General features: G+C 37.0%; 2 protein-coding genes across 3 annotated transcripts; one reads left to right on the plus strand and one right to left on the minus strand.

Annotated features, from left to right (window-relative positions):
• Window positions 1-1,267: 1,267 nt before the first annotated feature.
• On the plus strand, window positions 1,268-13,892 carry LOC110104230 (mediator of RNA polymerase II transcription subunit 22a-like). Of its 2 annotated transcripts, XM_028693110.1 has the most exons (5): window positions 1,268-1,531; window positions 1,616-1,681; window positions 1,775-1,997; window positions 4,947-4,949; window positions 13,750-13,892. In XM_028693110.1, the coding sequence occupies exons 1-5, from the start codon at window positions 1,379-1,381 to the stop codon at window positions 13,782-13,784; spliced, it is 480 nt and encodes a 159-aa protein (XP_028548943.1). In that variant the 5' UTR covers window positions 1,268-1,378; the 3' UTR covers window positions 13,785-13,892. The 2 variants fall into 2 exon arrangements, with proteins under 2 accessions (XP_028548943.1, XP_020688903.1); XM_020833244.2 differs by lacking the exons at window positions 4,947-4,949; window positions 13,750-13,892 and adding an exon at window positions 6,103-6,905 and having other exon boundaries at window positions 1,269-1,531; window positions 1,775-2,015.
• A 1,091-nt stretch (window positions 13,893-14,983) lies between these two features.
• LOC110104229 (auxin-responsive protein IAA8-like) lies at window positions 14,984-17,007 on the minus strand. The gene is made up of 3 exons (XM_020833241.2): window positions 16,471-17,007; window positions 15,874-16,103; window positions 14,984-15,265 (listed from the first exon to the last, which is right to left on the minus strand). Exons 1-3 carry the CDS (start codon window positions 16,896-16,898, stop codon window positions 15,120-15,122), a joined length of 804 nt encoding a protein of 267 aa, XP_020688900.1. The 5' UTR covers window positions 16,899-17,007; the 3' UTR covers window positions 14,984-15,119.
• Between the last annotated feature and the right edge of the window lie 1,448 nt (window positions 17,008-18,455).

Below are 18,455 nucleotides of genomic sequence, written 5' to 3' on the forward strand. Positions count from 1 at the left end.
GGTTTTATTGATTACTGGATTTCCGCATTGCATAGACTCATTGACCATTGATTGACTTGATTTTATATTGGCTTATGCACATAAACTCTCACTGATCGAGCTCATTCGCATACTGCAGATATCCGTGATCAAGCTATAGGAATTACACACATTTGAAGCCCATGATTTCCATTTTGTTGGCTAGACTTGTCCTTAGCTTGCTACTATCATCTCTTAGGGGACTTTCCCTTCTCTCCTAGGGACTAGATGTTTGTTCTTGGGATCTTGCTTCTTGTTTCTAGGTACTCATTAGCACACACTCATCTGATGTCCTATATTCCGAAGACTTGTCCAAGGAATTCACTCTCAAAGTCTCAACCAAAGCACTTGCTCGAATAGGAGAGGCCACATCAAAGATACAGTTTCACATGTACATCATCATGCTAGTCCATGTGTCCATGTCAATATGTAATATAAACACAATGCACTGCTTTTTAAATTTTATTTTAGGTGTTTTCTTTCTTATAACCCTCTTTATACAATAAATAAATGATGAATAGACATATTTTGGATCTTTTGAATGTTGTAGGGGTATGCTTTGAGATAATACAGCTTTCCACTGATTATCATACTCACAAGCTTTCTTCACTTGATTTTCTAGTTATAACCTACCAACAACCTAGTAGTTGGATCGTATATAATTCAGAGATAAATCTAGATCCAACATCTTCCACATCATATTTGCTTTGATCTAACCACATTTGCCTACTCCAGTTACAAAATCCTAAATTTTTTGCTTCTAATCCTATCAACTCTCATCTTTAGGCCAATGCGTCTACATAGCAAGGAGAAGGTGATTAGGCCTACAACATCTTTTTGGTATTTTGGGGGCAAATTTTTGTTTGTAGTCCATCTTCATTCACAATTAAGATCGAATAATCGTAATAGCTTGAATTCCATTTACAATAGCAATTCATATTATGAATCTTCGCCACTTCCCATGCTGACTATCATTAGTAGCTTTTGAAACATATGAAGAACGAGGGTATAAATCAAAAGAAATATGTCATCATCTCTTCCCTTTATTTCTCTTTTCATTTCTCTGAAATTGCCATCAAACTCAAATTCGCCGACTATAATTGAGATCCTTTGTGTTAGAAATTATTATGAGAGATTTCATTTTTTTAATTTTATTTTTCATATTTTCAATATTTTTTGGTGTAAATGTTAAAATTTATATATTAAATCTGTAAATATAATATTCTATTATGGGAGTTATTAATAATTCTAATAATACCCGACCATAATAGCTTGATTTCCATCTTGGCGATGCGTTTTCTCCATTTTGAAACGCCGGCGACTCCCAAGTCCAGTTCCGTTTACTGCTTAGAGGTTAAGGATGAGTAAGCCCGGCGGTCCCGGCGCCGGAGGTGGACCGACGGCGGCAGCCGCTGCGGCGGCTGCGCAGAAGCAGAAATCCCTTCTGCAAAGGGTCGACACTGACATCGCCAATATAGTCGACAACTTCGGCCTCCTTGTGAACGTTGCTCGGGTTCGTTATTAGGGCTTTCAGTTACTCCTTCCGAAATTCAAATTAGGGTTTCCTTCATCCTTCTCTTTCTCTGATCTCTAACAGGTAAACGATCTTCCCGTCCGGAACGCGCAGGAGGCGTTCCAGATGGAAACGCGAGCCTCCAGAATGGTATTCTTCCTAGATCTTATCTTGATCTGATTCATACAATTTTTTTTTTTCTGAATCGATCGATATGTTATAGCGATGGGGGGATGTGAACAGGTTCAGGCGGCAGACTCGCTTCTTAAGCTGGTGTCGGAGCTGAAGCAAACGGCCATTTTCTCAGGCTTTGAATCTTTGAACGAGAATGTGGAGCGGCGAATAGCGGAATTCAATCAGCTGGAGGAAAGCTCGGATCGGTTGCTGCAGAGGATCGGGGAGCAGGCGGCAGTCAGCCTCAATGAGCTGGAAACCCATTATTACTCTTCGGTCCAGAGGGCTCATCGTCAAGTAGGATGATTAGGTTCGTTCATACTCATCGATTGATTTACTTTTAGTATGATTAAGTTTTCAGAATCTACTTTTTACATATTTAATTTTGGATGAATATTTCTCTGTTTGATTCTTTAGCAATTTAGTCTCATTACTTGTATTGAATTCTTCCTCTTCTACTGTCTTGCAAATTCGAGTACTGCTTTTTTTTTTAATGATGGCGATGTTGCAGAACTTTTCTCGTGAACCTTTATGATCAGTTGATCACTCTATATTGGAGTGTTATGTACTTCTCTATATTCTCCAAACTCTCTGTTATGTTGAGAAATTGGCCATTTTGATTGGCTTGATTTTGCAAAGGATGCTAGAACTTTTTTGTGGTTAGTTGAAAGATGGTAAGTGATTGGAATTTAAGTTTGAATAGGAGGTTTGAAGTTTGGAAAAATATGAATGGTCACCACACTTTTTATGGTGTTTGATTTTGGTTTTTAATTTGAACTAATTGGGATAATTTCTGTTTTCTGCTGGGAATTTTGTTTTTCTTGGCTGATTTTGATAAGAAAGCCATCCCAACGTTATCATGCCTTTATCCCACTACGTGGGGTCGGCTACATGAATCTTTTTTCTCTATTGTGTCATGTTAAGAGTCCAATTCTCATTTTAATCTAATAAAAAAATTGTCATTTCTAATATTTTCTAACTAATTTTTTTAGGTCTACTTTTATCTTTCTTAATATAGGTCAAGTCTAATGCATCTACTCTCTTAATGGGTCATCGGAAGGCCGGCATTTTATGTATACAAATCATCTAAGGCGACTCTAAAATCTTCTCTTCCATTGGAGCTACTCCAACCTGTTCACATGTATAATTGTTTCACAATCTATCTCTAAGAGCGAAGCCACTCATCCACCTAAGCATCATCATCTCTGAACTTAATTTTATGCTTCTCTTTTAACTATCAACATTATGCGCCTTAAAGCATTGCAGGTGCCGGCACTATCCTGGAGAATTTTTTCTTAAGTTTGAGGGATGCTTTGTCACACAGCATGCTCGATGCATTCCTCTACTTCAACCATCCAACTTGAATTCTACTTATAATATCTCCATCTATTTTACCATCACTTTGAACAATAGATCCGAGATATCTAAAATGTGTACTTTTATTAATGACTTGATCGCCCAAAGTCACAATCCACCCACTATATTTGTTACTACTAAAATTACATTACATATATTCAATTTTAGATTTACTCAAATGAAAACCTTTAGACTCTAAGATTGACCTCCATAATTCAAGTTTTCCTTCAACTCCCTCTCTAGTTTTATCAACACGAAGAATATCATCAGCACAAAGCATACACAATGGTATATCCTCTTGCAAATGTCTAGTAAGAACATGCATGACTAAAGTAAAACAAGATATCGGATTAAAGTTGATCCTTGTGTAAATCCAATTGAAATAGGAAAATAATTTGTTAAACCATCTTGTATTCATCACAAAAATAACAACTTATGTATACATATCATTAATGACTTGAATATAAGATTATTAACTCTTTTCTTTTCTAGAACTCTCAAGAGCACTTCTTTTGAAATTTTATCATATATTTTCTCTAAACCAATAAAAATCATATGTAGATCGTCCTTATTCTCTCTATACTTATTCATCAGACCTCTCAATAAATGTATAGCTTCCATAGTAGACCTATCTGTGATGAACATGAATACAAATTGATTTAGAGAGATATTAGTATCACGTCGTAACTTATGCTCAATAACTCTCTCCCATAGTTTTAATGTATGATTAACTTAACTCCTCTATAATTCGCACTCTTGTGCATCACCTTTATTCTCAAAAATATGAGTCAACATACTCCTCCACTCATCTGACATATGTAATACAATGTAAATTAAATGCATGCAAAGTAAATCTGGCCAACTCTTCTACGTTTACTATAGATAAGACCTGTGAAGGAAGAGTGTACTATGACGCAAATAAATCTTTTTGTTGAGTTTATTATCTTTTTCACAAAAATGTAAAGCAATCATTTAATTTTATATCAATTGTTCATCCAACCACCTTACTCAATTAAAAAAATCAATGAAGCTTAAAAATCTTGACAATGTAATGCTTAACCTAGGGGAAACAGCCTTAGTTTTTTAAGCGAAAAGACTGATATGCATAGTTTTGGAAGATCATATTCATAAACTCTGAACCAAGAAAAGTGATTTGGATGATTTCTTCGAAGAATAAATGATGTAGAAGATGATTAAACTTGATAAAAATTTGATGTGTCCTTCTGATCATAATTTCAAATGCTTTGATTTCTTCCATATTCCTCTTTAATTTGTTTTTGGAGTTTAGGGTTTAGGCCTTGAGTAAGGTGAAGAGTGGGAGTTTCATGAGGTTGATTTTTTATCCCAGTGATACTTGAAATCATTTATTTTCTCTTGATAGAGAAATACGGCCAGAGGTGGAAGAGGGAATTTTTGTTGGGAAGTGACATAGGAAATCATATGCGTATGAGAGCGAGGAACATGATAGAGAGAGGGGATAGGTGTATAACAAAAATTTTGATTGAAATTCAATTCTTAATTCATAATCCAAATGCAAACATAAATGTCCTATTTAGAGAAAGAAAATGTTGAAGTCAAATTAGTTTGAAATATACAGCTTGATAAGTCTTAAAAATATATCATCTAATTTAATAAGACGATAATTTTTAAAACTTGAGTAGAAAAAATTGAAATATAATTATATGAGTAATTAAAAATAATAAAATAATTCCAAACTTTTTATAATAATCATAATGCATGTCATTTACTACATCAACTCTTCTATAGCTCTTCTAAGGAAGATTCATGCATACTCTCTTTCTTGGAAATCTAGTCTCCATGGTGGAGTTGGTGGAACTAGTTTGGGAGATTGTTATGGTGAAAAAAAGTGATGATATGAGTATAGTAGGTTCCATAAGAAGAGACAAGAAAAAAGATTAAATGCGGTATGACCAACAAATATTATCTAAACTTGTATAAAAGTCATATCATTAAAGTCATGTCAAGTCAAATCAAGATACTATTGGTTACTCTCTCTCAAAAGGATTAGGCTCCCTAAGATTAATTACACTCGAGGGCGCCACAAAGCAATTTTCGTTAAATATAACATGCTTTTTATCTTGATTTGTTTAAAGATATTGATTTGTTTGAAGGGTAGATTATCAAAAGGGAGATTATGATTCAAAGATTGTTGACCTAGTAGTGTAGCCTATGCTTTGAGATGGATTGATTTGTAAGGCGAAGGGTAAATCACTGTTATCAAGTAAGATGATCATCTTTTCGCATAAAAAGTTTATATGATTAGAGCCGTTGAATCAACAAAGACTTAATGAATCAATATAATGGGCTCAAAGGTGTGATGGGCCAGGAATGCGAAGTTTATGAAAATGTAAAAATAATCTTAGTCAATAATTCATGGGTCCGTCATCCGAGGTTATCAAGTTTGAAATCATTTACCTAAGATGGTAGTCAACTTAGCCTAGTTAGCCGTAAAATGCTTTGTTAGCAATCATGAATTACATCATGCTGATCTAGAACTCAGGAATGAAAACTCACAATTCTTTGGCAAACAAAGTTTAAGGAATATACCAGGAAGATGTAAGGCTTGCAATCTCTAGCAATATATATAATTATGCACAAAAAAAACGAGAATGAGATTGCTCAATTATGCATAATTAGAGCTACTCAAACAGAGTTATAATCATGTCTAGGTCAAGAATGTTACTTCTCAAAGTATTGAGAAGACCCCTAGGCGTATTAAAAATTCATGCCTAACAGAAGAACTTTATCTTAAAGAATACGATATACAATACAAAGTTATATGTGATATCATGCTTAACTAGCTATATCATGAAAGTACATCAGCATTTGAGGGTTTTGATCGCTTGTTAGATTGAGCTTGTTTCTTGTCTTGGAGAGAAAATGTTATTAAAAAGTGGCTTGAGATGGCCTTAATTTTCAAAAGATTTTTTTTCTAAATTAATTTTTAAGTTATTTATCAATTTATTAAAATATACATAAAAAGATTTTGTCCTAAAAGTCTATTGCAATGTCTTTTATAGTAGACAAACACATAACGGTAAGAAAGCAAGAAAGAACAGTTGGTCGGCGGCTGGTTGGACTCGAAGGCTAGAGGTTGGGCTCGGCAGTCGGCCGGCGGCGCGGCAGGCTTCGTGGCAGGCGGCTGGAGGTTGGATTGCGTGGACGGTTGAGGCTAGGGCACGGGGGTTGGTACGAAGCGGCGTGCAACAATCGTCGAGTGCAGTATCAGGTATGAACAATTGCTATCTCAATTATGCTCAGCAGAGAGAAGTTGAGGGAGAGACGAGAGACATTGCTTGCATTCTTTCCTCTTTTTTTTTTTTCGGTTTTGAGAGCGTGAGAGTGAATGGGGAGGGTTTCATTATTTTGTGTCGTACGTACGGGTGGTTACGTGAGATCGTGCGATCATGGGTAAGGGGGGGCCGACAATTAGAGGTATGCGATCAACACCTATCACACATCATTATTACTTTCTCCTCTACTAATATTGCTTGATAGTTTTTAATATTAAACCAAAAGTGATGTATCATATACAAAATTTTTGTACTAGAAAGTTATTTTAAGAAGCAGTAAGAAAACCGTCCCAAATGAAACCTTAGTCTTTATCATCCTATTATTCTATATAAATATAAATGGTGTTGGTCACTTCCTCCTTGACTTTGATTTGCAAGGCAAACAGTTCCTTATGAACATTGTTGGCGTTTAGTGTCGTACTCGACCATTTCTTCTTCAATATTGCCATAAAAAAGGCTCCTTTCTAGTGGTTTCATGATTGTAATGTTTGTTCTGAGTCAATCAAAACAGCCTTTTATTTCTTTTTGCTTCTCTAAGAGTTTTATATTAAGTTTTTATTATTTTTCTCTATCATGTATTGAGATCTTGTAGTGATCCTAATAAAGGTCTTTTTATTAAGAAAATGGCTTTGTAGTATTGATACGTTATCAAAAAATTATCTTGATCGGGCACAAATCTCGAAGCAAAATCAAGTTAGAAACTTCCAAAATTAAAATTGGGATAATCCAAACTCCGATTTTAGCAAACTTATAGTTGAACTGAATGTCTTGGAAATACGAATCCAACGACATCAAAATCGACTCAATCCTAGTCCAAATGGATCCAAATCAAGGGTCCGAAGCGCTGTTGGAGGATTCGAACCACAATTTGGATTACCAAATAGTTTCCAAACATGACGTGCTTATAGTCGAATCGAGCGGCTCGACGAGACGAATCCAATGAGCCTAAGATCACTGAATTCCAACATCACTAAGGCATACAAATGTCCATCAAACGGTCCAAGATCAAGGGATTCAACATCGGCCGTCCATCCAACCACTCCCCATTTACCCTTGATCTCTCACCTATTTACGGGTCATGCCACTCCATAAATCTATAAATAGACTCCTCCTTTCTCTTGAGAGAAAGGCTCCAAGAACGAGAGCAAGAGAGAGATTAAAGATCGCTCTTGCCTCCTCGCTCCTCCTCGACCACCGCCGGACTTCCACTGGACCACTGCCTGACGTCGTTGCTCCACCAGACTACTACTTGAGGCTCTCGCCTTCGCCGGACCACCACTTGAGGCCCTCACCTTCGCCGGACCACCGCTTGACGTCGTTGCTTCGCCGGACCACCACTTGAGGCCCTCACCTCCGCCGGACCACCGCCTGACATCGTTGTTCCGTCGAACCACCACTTAAGGCCATGAGTTTCGCCGAACCACCACTTGAGGCCCTCACCTCCGCCGAACCACCACTTGAGGCCCTAGGTTTTGCCGGACCACCACCTGACGTCCGGAGTTCTGCCGGACCACCACCTGAGGCCCTGTGCTCTACCAGGCCACCACCTAAGGCCCGAACTTCCGCCGGACCACCACTTGAGACTCCGAGCTCCACCAGGACAGCACCTGATGCCCGGAATTCTGCCGGACCACCACCGGAGTCCCGGACTTCTGCCGGACTGCCACATGAGGTCCGAAATTCTACCGAACCATAACCCGAGACTCGGACTTCTGCCATGCCACCACTTGACGCCGAGAGTTCTCCCGGAGTACTGCCCTTCTACTGCAGACTTTCGGACCCATGTCTCCTGCCGACTATGGTCCTTTCGACCTCCATCAGCAGACAACTATCTTTCTGACCCCGATCTCCTGCCTACTGTGGTCTTTCGGACCCCTGTCTCCTGCCGATTATGATTGTTCCGACCTCCATCACCAGACAACAGTCTTTATGACCCCGGTCTTCTGCCAACTACGGTCTTTCGACCCTTGTCTGTGCCGACTATGACCCTTCCAACCAAACAAACATGTCTATGTTGATTATTGTAACTCCCACCATGTAATGCGCTCTATATGACGTACATTTGTAACATCAAACCAAGGCCTTCTCCCAAGGAAGGGCCACATTTGTAATCAACTACAAATACTAGTGGATTCATTCAAACTGAGTCAGGCCCTGTGATTTTTTCCTCTTTTCAGGGGTTTCCACGTAAAAAACTTTGGTATCTCTTATGAACGTTACAACCTCTCTCTTATCTGATTGTGTGCTAGATCTTCGTACAACGTTAAGACGTTAAACTATATATTTCTCTACCACCGCGAATACTCCAGGACACAACAAGTATATTTAACAAAGCCCTTCTCAAATCACTACCTCTCATCAGACTTCACGGTAATTAGAAGATTCTCCATCTGGGATTTGCTTTTTCATTCAATGGTCATGGAAAGCCTGCTTTCTTCACCGATGTTTCTTACGAAGAAGAGCAAGAGTTCGTTGGAGATGTTGTAAAGCAGCATTGTTGTGCATTTGGTCAAAACAAAGATGTCCTCTAATGAAACGCCAATTATTAGGGCTTGTCTCTTAAACTTTGTAGTATATTCTTGCATGGTTTGGTCTTGGTGCTTCCTCTTTTGTTCATCATATATCAAAGGATGGAATTTTTAGTGGAAATGCTTCTTGCATTGCCCCTAATTAGGGGTGTAAACGAGTTGAGTCGAGCTCGAGTCAGGGGGTGTTCGAGCTTGACTCGCGAGTTAAATACCGAGCTCGAACTCGAAAAAATAATAATTATTTAAATATTAAAAAAATCCAAAAATTATTCTAGCCAACTCGCGAGCTCACAAGCCGTGCCTCATCAAGCTCGAACTCAAGCTTGTTTACTGAACGAGCTCGAGCTCGATAAGCTTGGCTCGCGAACCCATAAACGAGTCGAGCTTAAGCTGGCTCGGCTCACTTACACACCTACCCCTAATTAACACTCTAGCACCTATGCATGAGATGAGTCTTCCACCATGTTAAAGCATGTTTGGTGAGTTTGAATTGGTAGAATAGCCATAGTAGCTAAAATAGATCTTAAGCTATTTCACCCACCCATCAAGCATCTCTATATCATTGAAGCTGTCAGAGGTAGGTATTTCTATTTTGTTCTCCTTCAGCGCAAGATCCTCAACTTCATTTGAGTTATCATCTTGCATTCTTGAATGTCTTTCGAAGTCTCGTTATTATATCATAATGGTGATGCGCGCTCTCGTCCAATTTCGATTTCCCTTCATTAGAGGTGTAAACGAGTCGAGTCGGGCTCGAGCTAGGGGGTGTTCGAGTCGAGATTGACTGCCAAATACCGAGCTCGAGCTACTCGTCTCACGAAATGAGTTGAGTCGAGCGGCTTGTCGAGCTCCTGCGTCGTTCGTGAATCCCGCTCTCGCGAAGTCCGCTCCCGCTCGTAGCGAAGCATTCTCCCGCAGTCCCGCAATCCCGTTCCCTCTCGCAGCGAAGCCCGCTCCTCGTACGCGAGCTACTTGACGAGCCATCGAGTCGACCAGTCGAGTTTCCGAGCTCGAGCTCGAACTCGTGTTCGAGCTCGACTCGCGAGCTTGATAAGCTCAACTCGTTGAGCCCGTTAACGAGTCTAGCCTGAGCCGGCTCATGAGCTGACTTGACTCGGTTGCACCCCTACCCTTCACGACTGATTCTCAATTCATCATTGAGGGCTTCTTGACCATCTTCATCACCACAACAATCTGCTATTGAAAGAGTGCAACTTGAGTACCAAGTTATTATAGGTTTCTTCTCATTGCTTCATTGATATTGTGGAGTCTTTTGGTCATTTTCTTCACGAGCGATCTATTATGATAGAGAGTTGTACTCTTTTCTTCTTGTAGACATGTTTTTTAACACTATACCCTCAGAACCTGGTACTCTAATGCCTACTTAATATAAATGAGAAATTATTAGGTGCGGAGTGCAGACGGGGTGAGAACTGTCCGCACAGACACAGGGTACCGAGCGGTACCCAGTGGTACCGAACGGTACCGAGCGCTGTTTTATACTAGTGTGCGGACGATTCTCCCGTCCGCACTCCGCAACTAATAATTTCTCAATATAAATCCTCTGGCAGAATGTCAAAAAGAGATACATCCGACATGACTAGCAAGTAATTCATAGTCTTTGTAAAAGGGTAGATTATTATGTGGCAGACCGGACAGCGAGAACCATTCGAATTTGCTGCGTTTTTGTAAATACTCAACAAAAGAACAGCAAATATACAATTATGAATGCACTTTTGATGAATATTTGCAGCTTTTTACGAAAAGGCAGCAAAAACACAACAAATATTCAATTAATAGGATATTTGTTGGGCTTTAGCTGCGTTTTTGCTGCCCAACGCAGCAAATACTCGGCAAAAGTACATTTATAATTGCATATATGCCGCTCTTTTGCTGAGTATTTGCAAAAGTGCAATAAAATGGTAGTAAAAGCATAGCAAATTTGGATGGTTCTCGTCATCTGGTCTCCGCACATAATAATTTCTCTTGAAAAAGAGGCAAATATGCGATCCTGTTTGGAGGCAATAAACTATTGTTTCATTGAAGAGAATAGCAATAAGCAATTACAAATGGAGCAAGAAGTTTTTCTCTTTCCTAAGGTTTCATTTGTGATATTTTTTTACTACTTTTAAAGTAACTTTTTTATACAAAATTTTTTGAACTAAAAATTTTTGTATTAGAAAATTGTTTTAGAAAACAATAAGAAAGTTGTCCCAAATAAAACCTAGATGATAGAAGATATACTCCTACCGTATGATGTCCTCTTTTATAAGAGGATGTCATTTCAAATATTGGGAAATTTTTTTACAATAAATCAAGGATTTCGATTGTAGTCATTTCGGATACAGAAAATGTTGGCTAAATAATTAACCTCAGCATATATGTTAATCAGCTTGGCAAGCTTGAATAACTGGAGATTGGACTGTTTTAAGGCCCTTCAAGCAGTAGGTATACATTAAGGTCTTGCTTATGATTCTTTCTTTGGAGGAGATTCAAACCTTTCACCCGCCTTATTTAATAGTGGGATTTATATCACTAAAGCCTTTATGAATAAGGTCACCCAAATTTTTTTTCGTTCACGAACTTGTTAAAAAGCTCATGTTTGATTCATTCGTTAAGCATGTTGGTATATATACTCGGCGTGTTAAGCACAAATAGAGCCTTCTTCAATTTATTTTCGACTTATTATTGGTTTGATATATATATCTCGGATTCTTCTTATTATTTATTTATATTTATTTGTTCGAAATTGGCCCATGTTATGCTTGAAGTCAAACAAGTTGAACATGAACACGATCTTTATGAATAATTTTAAAGAACCGTCCGAATTGTTATGTATTTATTGAATATTTGCTAAATAATACACAATAAATTAATAAATATTTATCAAATACTAACAAAATACTCGGTAATACTCACAATTGAATATTTATCGAGTAATTTTTTAGTATTTGTAAATACTCAATAAATATGCAATAAATCTAAACGGTTCTCCTTGTCCGCACTTCGCACGTAATAATTTTCCGTATTTATGAATAATCTTATGCTCAAATTATACAAATGAGTAAATTATATACTACGATTGAAAACATTGCCTTCTTTTTATGGTCGATGTGCCTAATTGCTACAGATAAAGCTGCTGATAATCTTAACCGTCTCCTCTAATTATTAGTGATTTTTTTTATTTCATTGGTTTTCTCACAACTGCCTTTTATTTAAAAATGATTTTCTTGACTAATATTAAAGTTATCCAAAAACATTTATCTCTTAATTATTAAAAAGATGTGTGTGTTTTTTTTAAAGTTATTGTTAATAGTATAATGTAATCAGATAAAACATGGAAAAAATCATTATTGAACATTTCAACAATTTGCACGCCTAATATTTGAAAAATCTTGATACGTGTGGTGAGGTTTACCCATGGAATTGCACAGGGTCGTGGGTGTTAGAGCCAGCAGGCGAAGTTGAACTTAGCGATCAGTTCATAGGGATGAGTTTTTGGGTTAGTGATGGTGGCAAGTTATGGGTCTAAGGATGATTACTAAGTTGGACGGTAAGTGTTTGACATATACACTCAAATGATGGATCCTTGAGGAGATAGGTGCAAAGATAATGTACATCATAATGTATGTAAGGTAAGTTATCCTAGTCTTTTAAGTAGGGCATAGAAAAAATCTTAACTTTGCTTAATTTTCTCTTAAGGTATGACCTGCCCTTTCATACTATCTCATGAAAATAATTAAGGATTATTGGATAGAGGATTTGATAATGACTAAGAAGGAAGCTAAGTTATCCTAGTCTTTTAAGTTTGCTTAATTTGCTTTCAAGTCCTCTCATTGGTTAGAGGACTTGAAGGCTCACACAACAATAAAGGTCACAATCACACAAACTCTCAAGTCAAGTGGAAAGAATATGCTAGCAACAGATCTAGCTGAGTGACCTAACTAACTAATACCCCCATTGTTCTCAAACTTCAAGGACACAAGAATTGATTGAATAGCTGAAAAGGACTTAGATGCCTTTGGTCCCCCAAGACATCACATCAGACTAGCAACTCAAACCACTCAATCTAACCAAAGGATATAGGTGGGACAAAGACCCCTAGCTACCATGCTTGTCTACCACCCACAAGAAAAACACCATACTTTCCAAAAGGCAAAAATCACAATAAATAATATATTGCAGTTCCTTTTTCTTTTAATATTTTAATTTTTTTATGTTTAATTAAAAAAAACAAAATAAACTTTTAAAAGATTTAAGATAACCAAAATTTTTATTTTTGTATATTTACGATTTTTAAATCTTAAGTTCCTCGCTAGACTTAACTCACATTTGTGGTGTGTCGATGAGTCCGTCTGCCCTCGCTGCCCGCCCTTATTTCCATTGCATTCAGGTGCCTCGCATCCACCTACTGATGCATCCATCCGTTAAAAATTAAGAGAGATGCATCCTAACAAACAAAAAAATTAATCTGATTATATTTGATTTGCATCCAACTAAATAACAAAATATAATTTAAATACAACCAAACAAACAGCCCCACAGCCCTTCTTCATGGAAAGCAGATTCTTGATGAAACAACAAAGTGGTACAGATTGATGCTGAAAATAAAAGCAGTTACAGATTACTAATAAGAAGGTAACAGAACATGAATTTCAAAATATAGAAAAAACTAGACAGCAGCGTGGCTATATATTCAGCTTTACTTGCCTTAGATAAAAAGGTCTCTCCTGAGGGTGATATTATGACAGGAGTTGGGTGGCTACATGTAAACAGACAAACTTTAGGATATCTAACACTATTAGAGCTTTAAACATTTTTAATTATATAAATATTTTGTCTCTTGCAGGGATTTTGTTGGTTTGTACTTTGTGGCAGAAATAAGGAGATTCTGCTTCATCAGGCTCTCTTTTCTATGGATCTTGGAGCTACAAAGAAAGGCAGCGTTACAGGTTTCAGGTTTCATTTACAGAAAGAAATATTATAGATGTAGTGAAAAAAAACTCGACTTAAGAAAAATTATAATATAGGATAATTTATATTGATTATAATATAATTATTGTACTTAAAAAACTATTTTCGAGTTTTAATAACAACAAATAAATAAATTGTATATAAAATTTTATATTAACAATTTTCATGTGCTAAATATTTTATTTGTCTTAATAAGCCTAAAGGTAGCATTGCTGAGGTAAATTTGACTTTACGGCAAACTGCACAAATCTAGGTGAGTTTCTTCATATAAAGCAAGTGAAGAGAAAGAGAAACCAGTCAACAGTAGTAAAAAAAGTTATGGTACTGAGTATTGACACCCCCGAGATCTGCTAAAATAAAGGTTAGAAAAAGATTTGAATGCGTTTTGGAAAAAAAAAACTTGTGAGAATATTCTAACTAGAATAATCCTACAAAACTTTTAAGTTTAATATATAAATAATCATTCTAAATTTATATTGTACACATCTCGCCAGATAAATTCAAATATTTTAAAATTTATCTTAATAATTTTATTTTTTTCTTTGGGAATAGGGTATCTATCTGATGTCACTTCAAATAGAGCATTTGACGGTGTAATTAATCCTTCGGTGGAACCTAACGAGGGCACCCACCATAATCGGGCCCACACTTGTTTTGCTCCACTGAAGAAGTGAGGCCGTAGTAGAAGTATTCGAACCTAGGATCGGGGGTTCCCAATCGTTCTCGCCAACGACCACCCTAAACCTCAGTGGGTTTAATAAATAATTTAATCAAAAATTTTACCCAATTATTTGTAAAATAAAATGCACCCTAAAACATCAACACTGCACGCTAAAATTATACCAAAGAAAAAAAATTTAAATCTTCTAAATGAAGATGGAAAACAATGATTACTATGATAAAAGAAACACATTAAATAGTGACAAGTTGCACAAGTCCATGAAACTTTACACAATTTTTGTTTAAATCTTATTGCAAGTGGCTAGTTTTTCCACTTAATAAAACTACTTTGAAGTTTACATGGAAGAATAATCTACTGTTTGCAATGCGTATTTTTCCGTTTACTTGTTATTTTAATGTCACATATGTGTTCCTGAAGTGCAAGGATAACTAGATGACAAAATTTACCAGCAATTAAGCATCCGATGAGAGCGGAATTAACAAAGATCTTAAAAATTATTTATACGCACTCTACATATATAAATGTGTGGTTATGCGGAAAAAAATGAATACTGAATATAGTACTTACTCCCATGGAACATCACCGACAAGCATCCAATCGCCATCCTTGTCTTCATAAGTAAGGGCATAGTCGGACCCATGAAGTAGATCCACCAACCGGCTCTCAGTTAATCCATCTTTGGCTGGTACAGCTTGCGAGCCACAATAGCCTGCAAACAAAAGGATAATGATCACAAGCAAGCTCTTCCAATATAAAAAAAAAACCATTAAAAGAGGATCACTCTTCAGTTCTTCACTCATTTTAATGTAAAAGATAAAATTCGCATAATTATTAAAACAACCTTTTTCATAAAACCAAACAAAGAGAAATTGTTCAGAAATTCCTTCAATGGAGCCAAGTTCCGTTAAGTAAGGTAGAGGCAGCCAGTGAAATTAAACTTAAAAAATGCGAGAGTTCAATTTTTGCCCAGCCAAATTATTTGTTTATTCATATATTATTTATTTTTATTTGTTTTTACTAAGTGGTTGAATTAGGTTTCTTTATTTGTGCTGGAAATCGCAGTCAGCCAGTCACAATATGTGATGGCGAAAATCCAGTTATTGATGTTACCATACAGTTAGTGAAACATAAACAATTAAGATAAAAAATATAGTGCAGGGTTTTAGGAGAACATTTGGGAGTTTATCCTCCAAATTAATTGGATATTATTAATCAGAACAATAATTCATTCAAGGCATAAATAATTTCTCCGAACAAAACTCATCTGCAAAGGTGAGAATAAAAGAAAATTAAACTTGGAAGATGAGTCAAACTCACCAATAGTAAAGCTACTGAACATTGTCCCCAACTCTATAGACAACTCCTTATAGCTGGAGTACGTCTTGAGGTCAACTTTCCTCAGATATGGAGCACCATCCATGCTAACTTTCACAAACAAACATCCCGTACCTGGTTTCCCTTCACCATCTTCTTTGCTCTTCATTGGGCTGGTAGCCATAGTATTCTTCCTGTAATTTCTAATGGGGGGCCAGCCCACTACCTGCGCTCTGTTACATTTAAGTAGTTAAACCCAAGGAAGGGAATTAAACAGAATAAAAACTGAAATAATAATCCAAAATCATAGCATGGTACAGTTCAAATACAAATTTAAAAGTAATAACTAGCTACATCGATCACTAAAATGCACAAGACAACCATCCAATTTCAAACAGAAATTCATTTTTATTAAAGCAAACATAACAGGAAACGATCAATTTCAAAGGTTAAACAACCAATCACAAGTCAGTCATCGTATTCTAAACGAAATGAAGCAATAGACAGAGATCATAAACGAAGGAGGTCAGACAACTGACACGTAGCAAACCAATCCATTAAAGAAGAATAGTATAAAAAACTCAATACTCACAAACCTACTTTGCAGCTGGGCCGATTGCGCGATCCGCTGCATTACTTTTCTTCTCAACTGCCTTCCCCACCGGACCAACTTCCTTCTCCGCCACTGGCCAGAACAGCTTCCCTCCATCGGTTCCACTCCCACGGGAACGATCCCACTGCCCAACTCCTTCGGTTGCAGCATTAAACCCCCTCTTAGCTCCTGCTACAATCCCCCTCGGCATACCGAGACTCAGCCCAACGCCATCCATCCGCTCCGGCGAATCCGACCCTGGAAGCCCAAGTCTAAGCTCTGTCTCCTTCAGATTCAACCCGATCTTCTCGCTCTCCTCCTCCACCACCCCTCCGTCTCCTGACGAAGCCGGCGACGAGCAAAACGGCTTACCGGAACCGACATCCGGGCTTAACTCCTGCATTCCCATGTAATAATGCTCCAACGGCGGCGTCATCAAACTTCCAATTAGCGGAACAACAACTCCGGCGACGATTCCCACGTCGCAATTTCGCCGACCACTTCGTGTGCCCTCAGCTCCTTTCTTTCCGCTCTGGGGTTCGAGCTAGCTCTAGCTTATATAGGGGGACAAGCCCGGCCAAGGCGATGATATGCTCCCCTTTTTCTTTTGAGAAAGACGGGTTCCGTCAAAGAACAAGAAAGCGTGCAAGTAAGAAATTGGTGAGGCGTTTATAAAAAGAGACAGATAGGATAAATGGAAATTAAAAAATAAAATGAAAAGGAAAGAGAGAGAAAATAATTAATAAATAAATATTAATATATTATAGAACTTCTCGAAAACTATTCTCCATTCCTCCTTTGGGGGCAAAATAGCCGACAGAGACTGAAAGTGCCCGGCAATAACATCAGGAGTTGGGCTCCTATTTCTTTTATTGTTTTTGCCTTCACACGTTGATCTTTTAAAATTTTTTTATTGTTCTCTTATATATATATATATATATATATATATATATATATAATGAGGGAAAAAAATGAGCGAAGTAATGGTGAAATTATGGGTGTCAATATTTGACACGACTCGAAAATCTGACTCGAATTCGATCATAAAATTTCAAATTTGGGTCAAGTCATTTGTAAAATCGATTCGGGTTCAGGTTGACCCTAAAATTCGAAATCAATCCAATTTGGCCCATTTTCAATTAATTTAGGAGGATTTAAAAAAATTGTTATGAAATAAGTAAATGGTATTTCCAAAAAATAATAAACAATGTTACTTAAATTGAATTAAGCTGGATTAATTTTAAATTGATTGAAATAAATCTTATATTAATTCTATTTATTTATTCGATTTAGGTTTAAATAAATCGAGTTAAATAAAAATATTTTAGTAAAACATGCCTGAAGCGGGTTGGGTTCAGGTTGACCGGACCCGAAGTGGGCCGGTCTTGGGTCCGAAAAATTGACCCGTTCGCAAAAATGGGTCAGGTTCGGATGGGGTCGAACAGTGCAGTGTTAGTTTCGTGTTGGACCCAAACCCGACCTGGTACCCGATTTTGACAGCCTTAGGTGAAATTATTCTTTGTGGATACAAATGTCATCCTAAGGAGAATTAGAATGCACCACATCATTTTTTGTTATGTACAGGATGACGTAGTGCATTTTGATTTGCCTCTGATCGATCTGATGTCCGCAAAGAATAATTCCTCTTAATAATGAGCGGAGCAGAAAAATAAAATTTAATTTTTTAAAAAAATAGAGCTATCTTAAAAATTATATATGTTTTGAGATAAATATTATAGATAAGTGAATAAATTAAGTACTCTCGTAGTATATTTGATACGTCATCAAAAAATTATATTGATCGGAGATGTAAATATGAATAAAAAACTTCTAGAATTAAATTTGTGACCATTTGAACTATGATTTCAACAAACTTATAGTCAAATTGAATGTGTTGAAGAGACGAGCCGAACAATATCAAAATCGAATCAATCCGAACCCAAATTGGTGCAAATGAGGGCACGAAGCCTATTTAGAACCTTCAAAATATTAA

The sequence above is a fragment of the Dendrobium catenatum genome, unplaced genomic scaffold (genome assembly GCF_001605985.2).
Source record: "Dendrobium catenatum unplaced genomic scaffold, ASM160598v2 fragScaff_scaffold_231, whole genome shotgun sequence".
Classification (NCBI taxonomy): Eukaryota; Viridiplantae; Streptophyta; class Magnoliopsida; order Asparagales; family Orchidaceae; genus Dendrobium; species Dendrobium catenatum.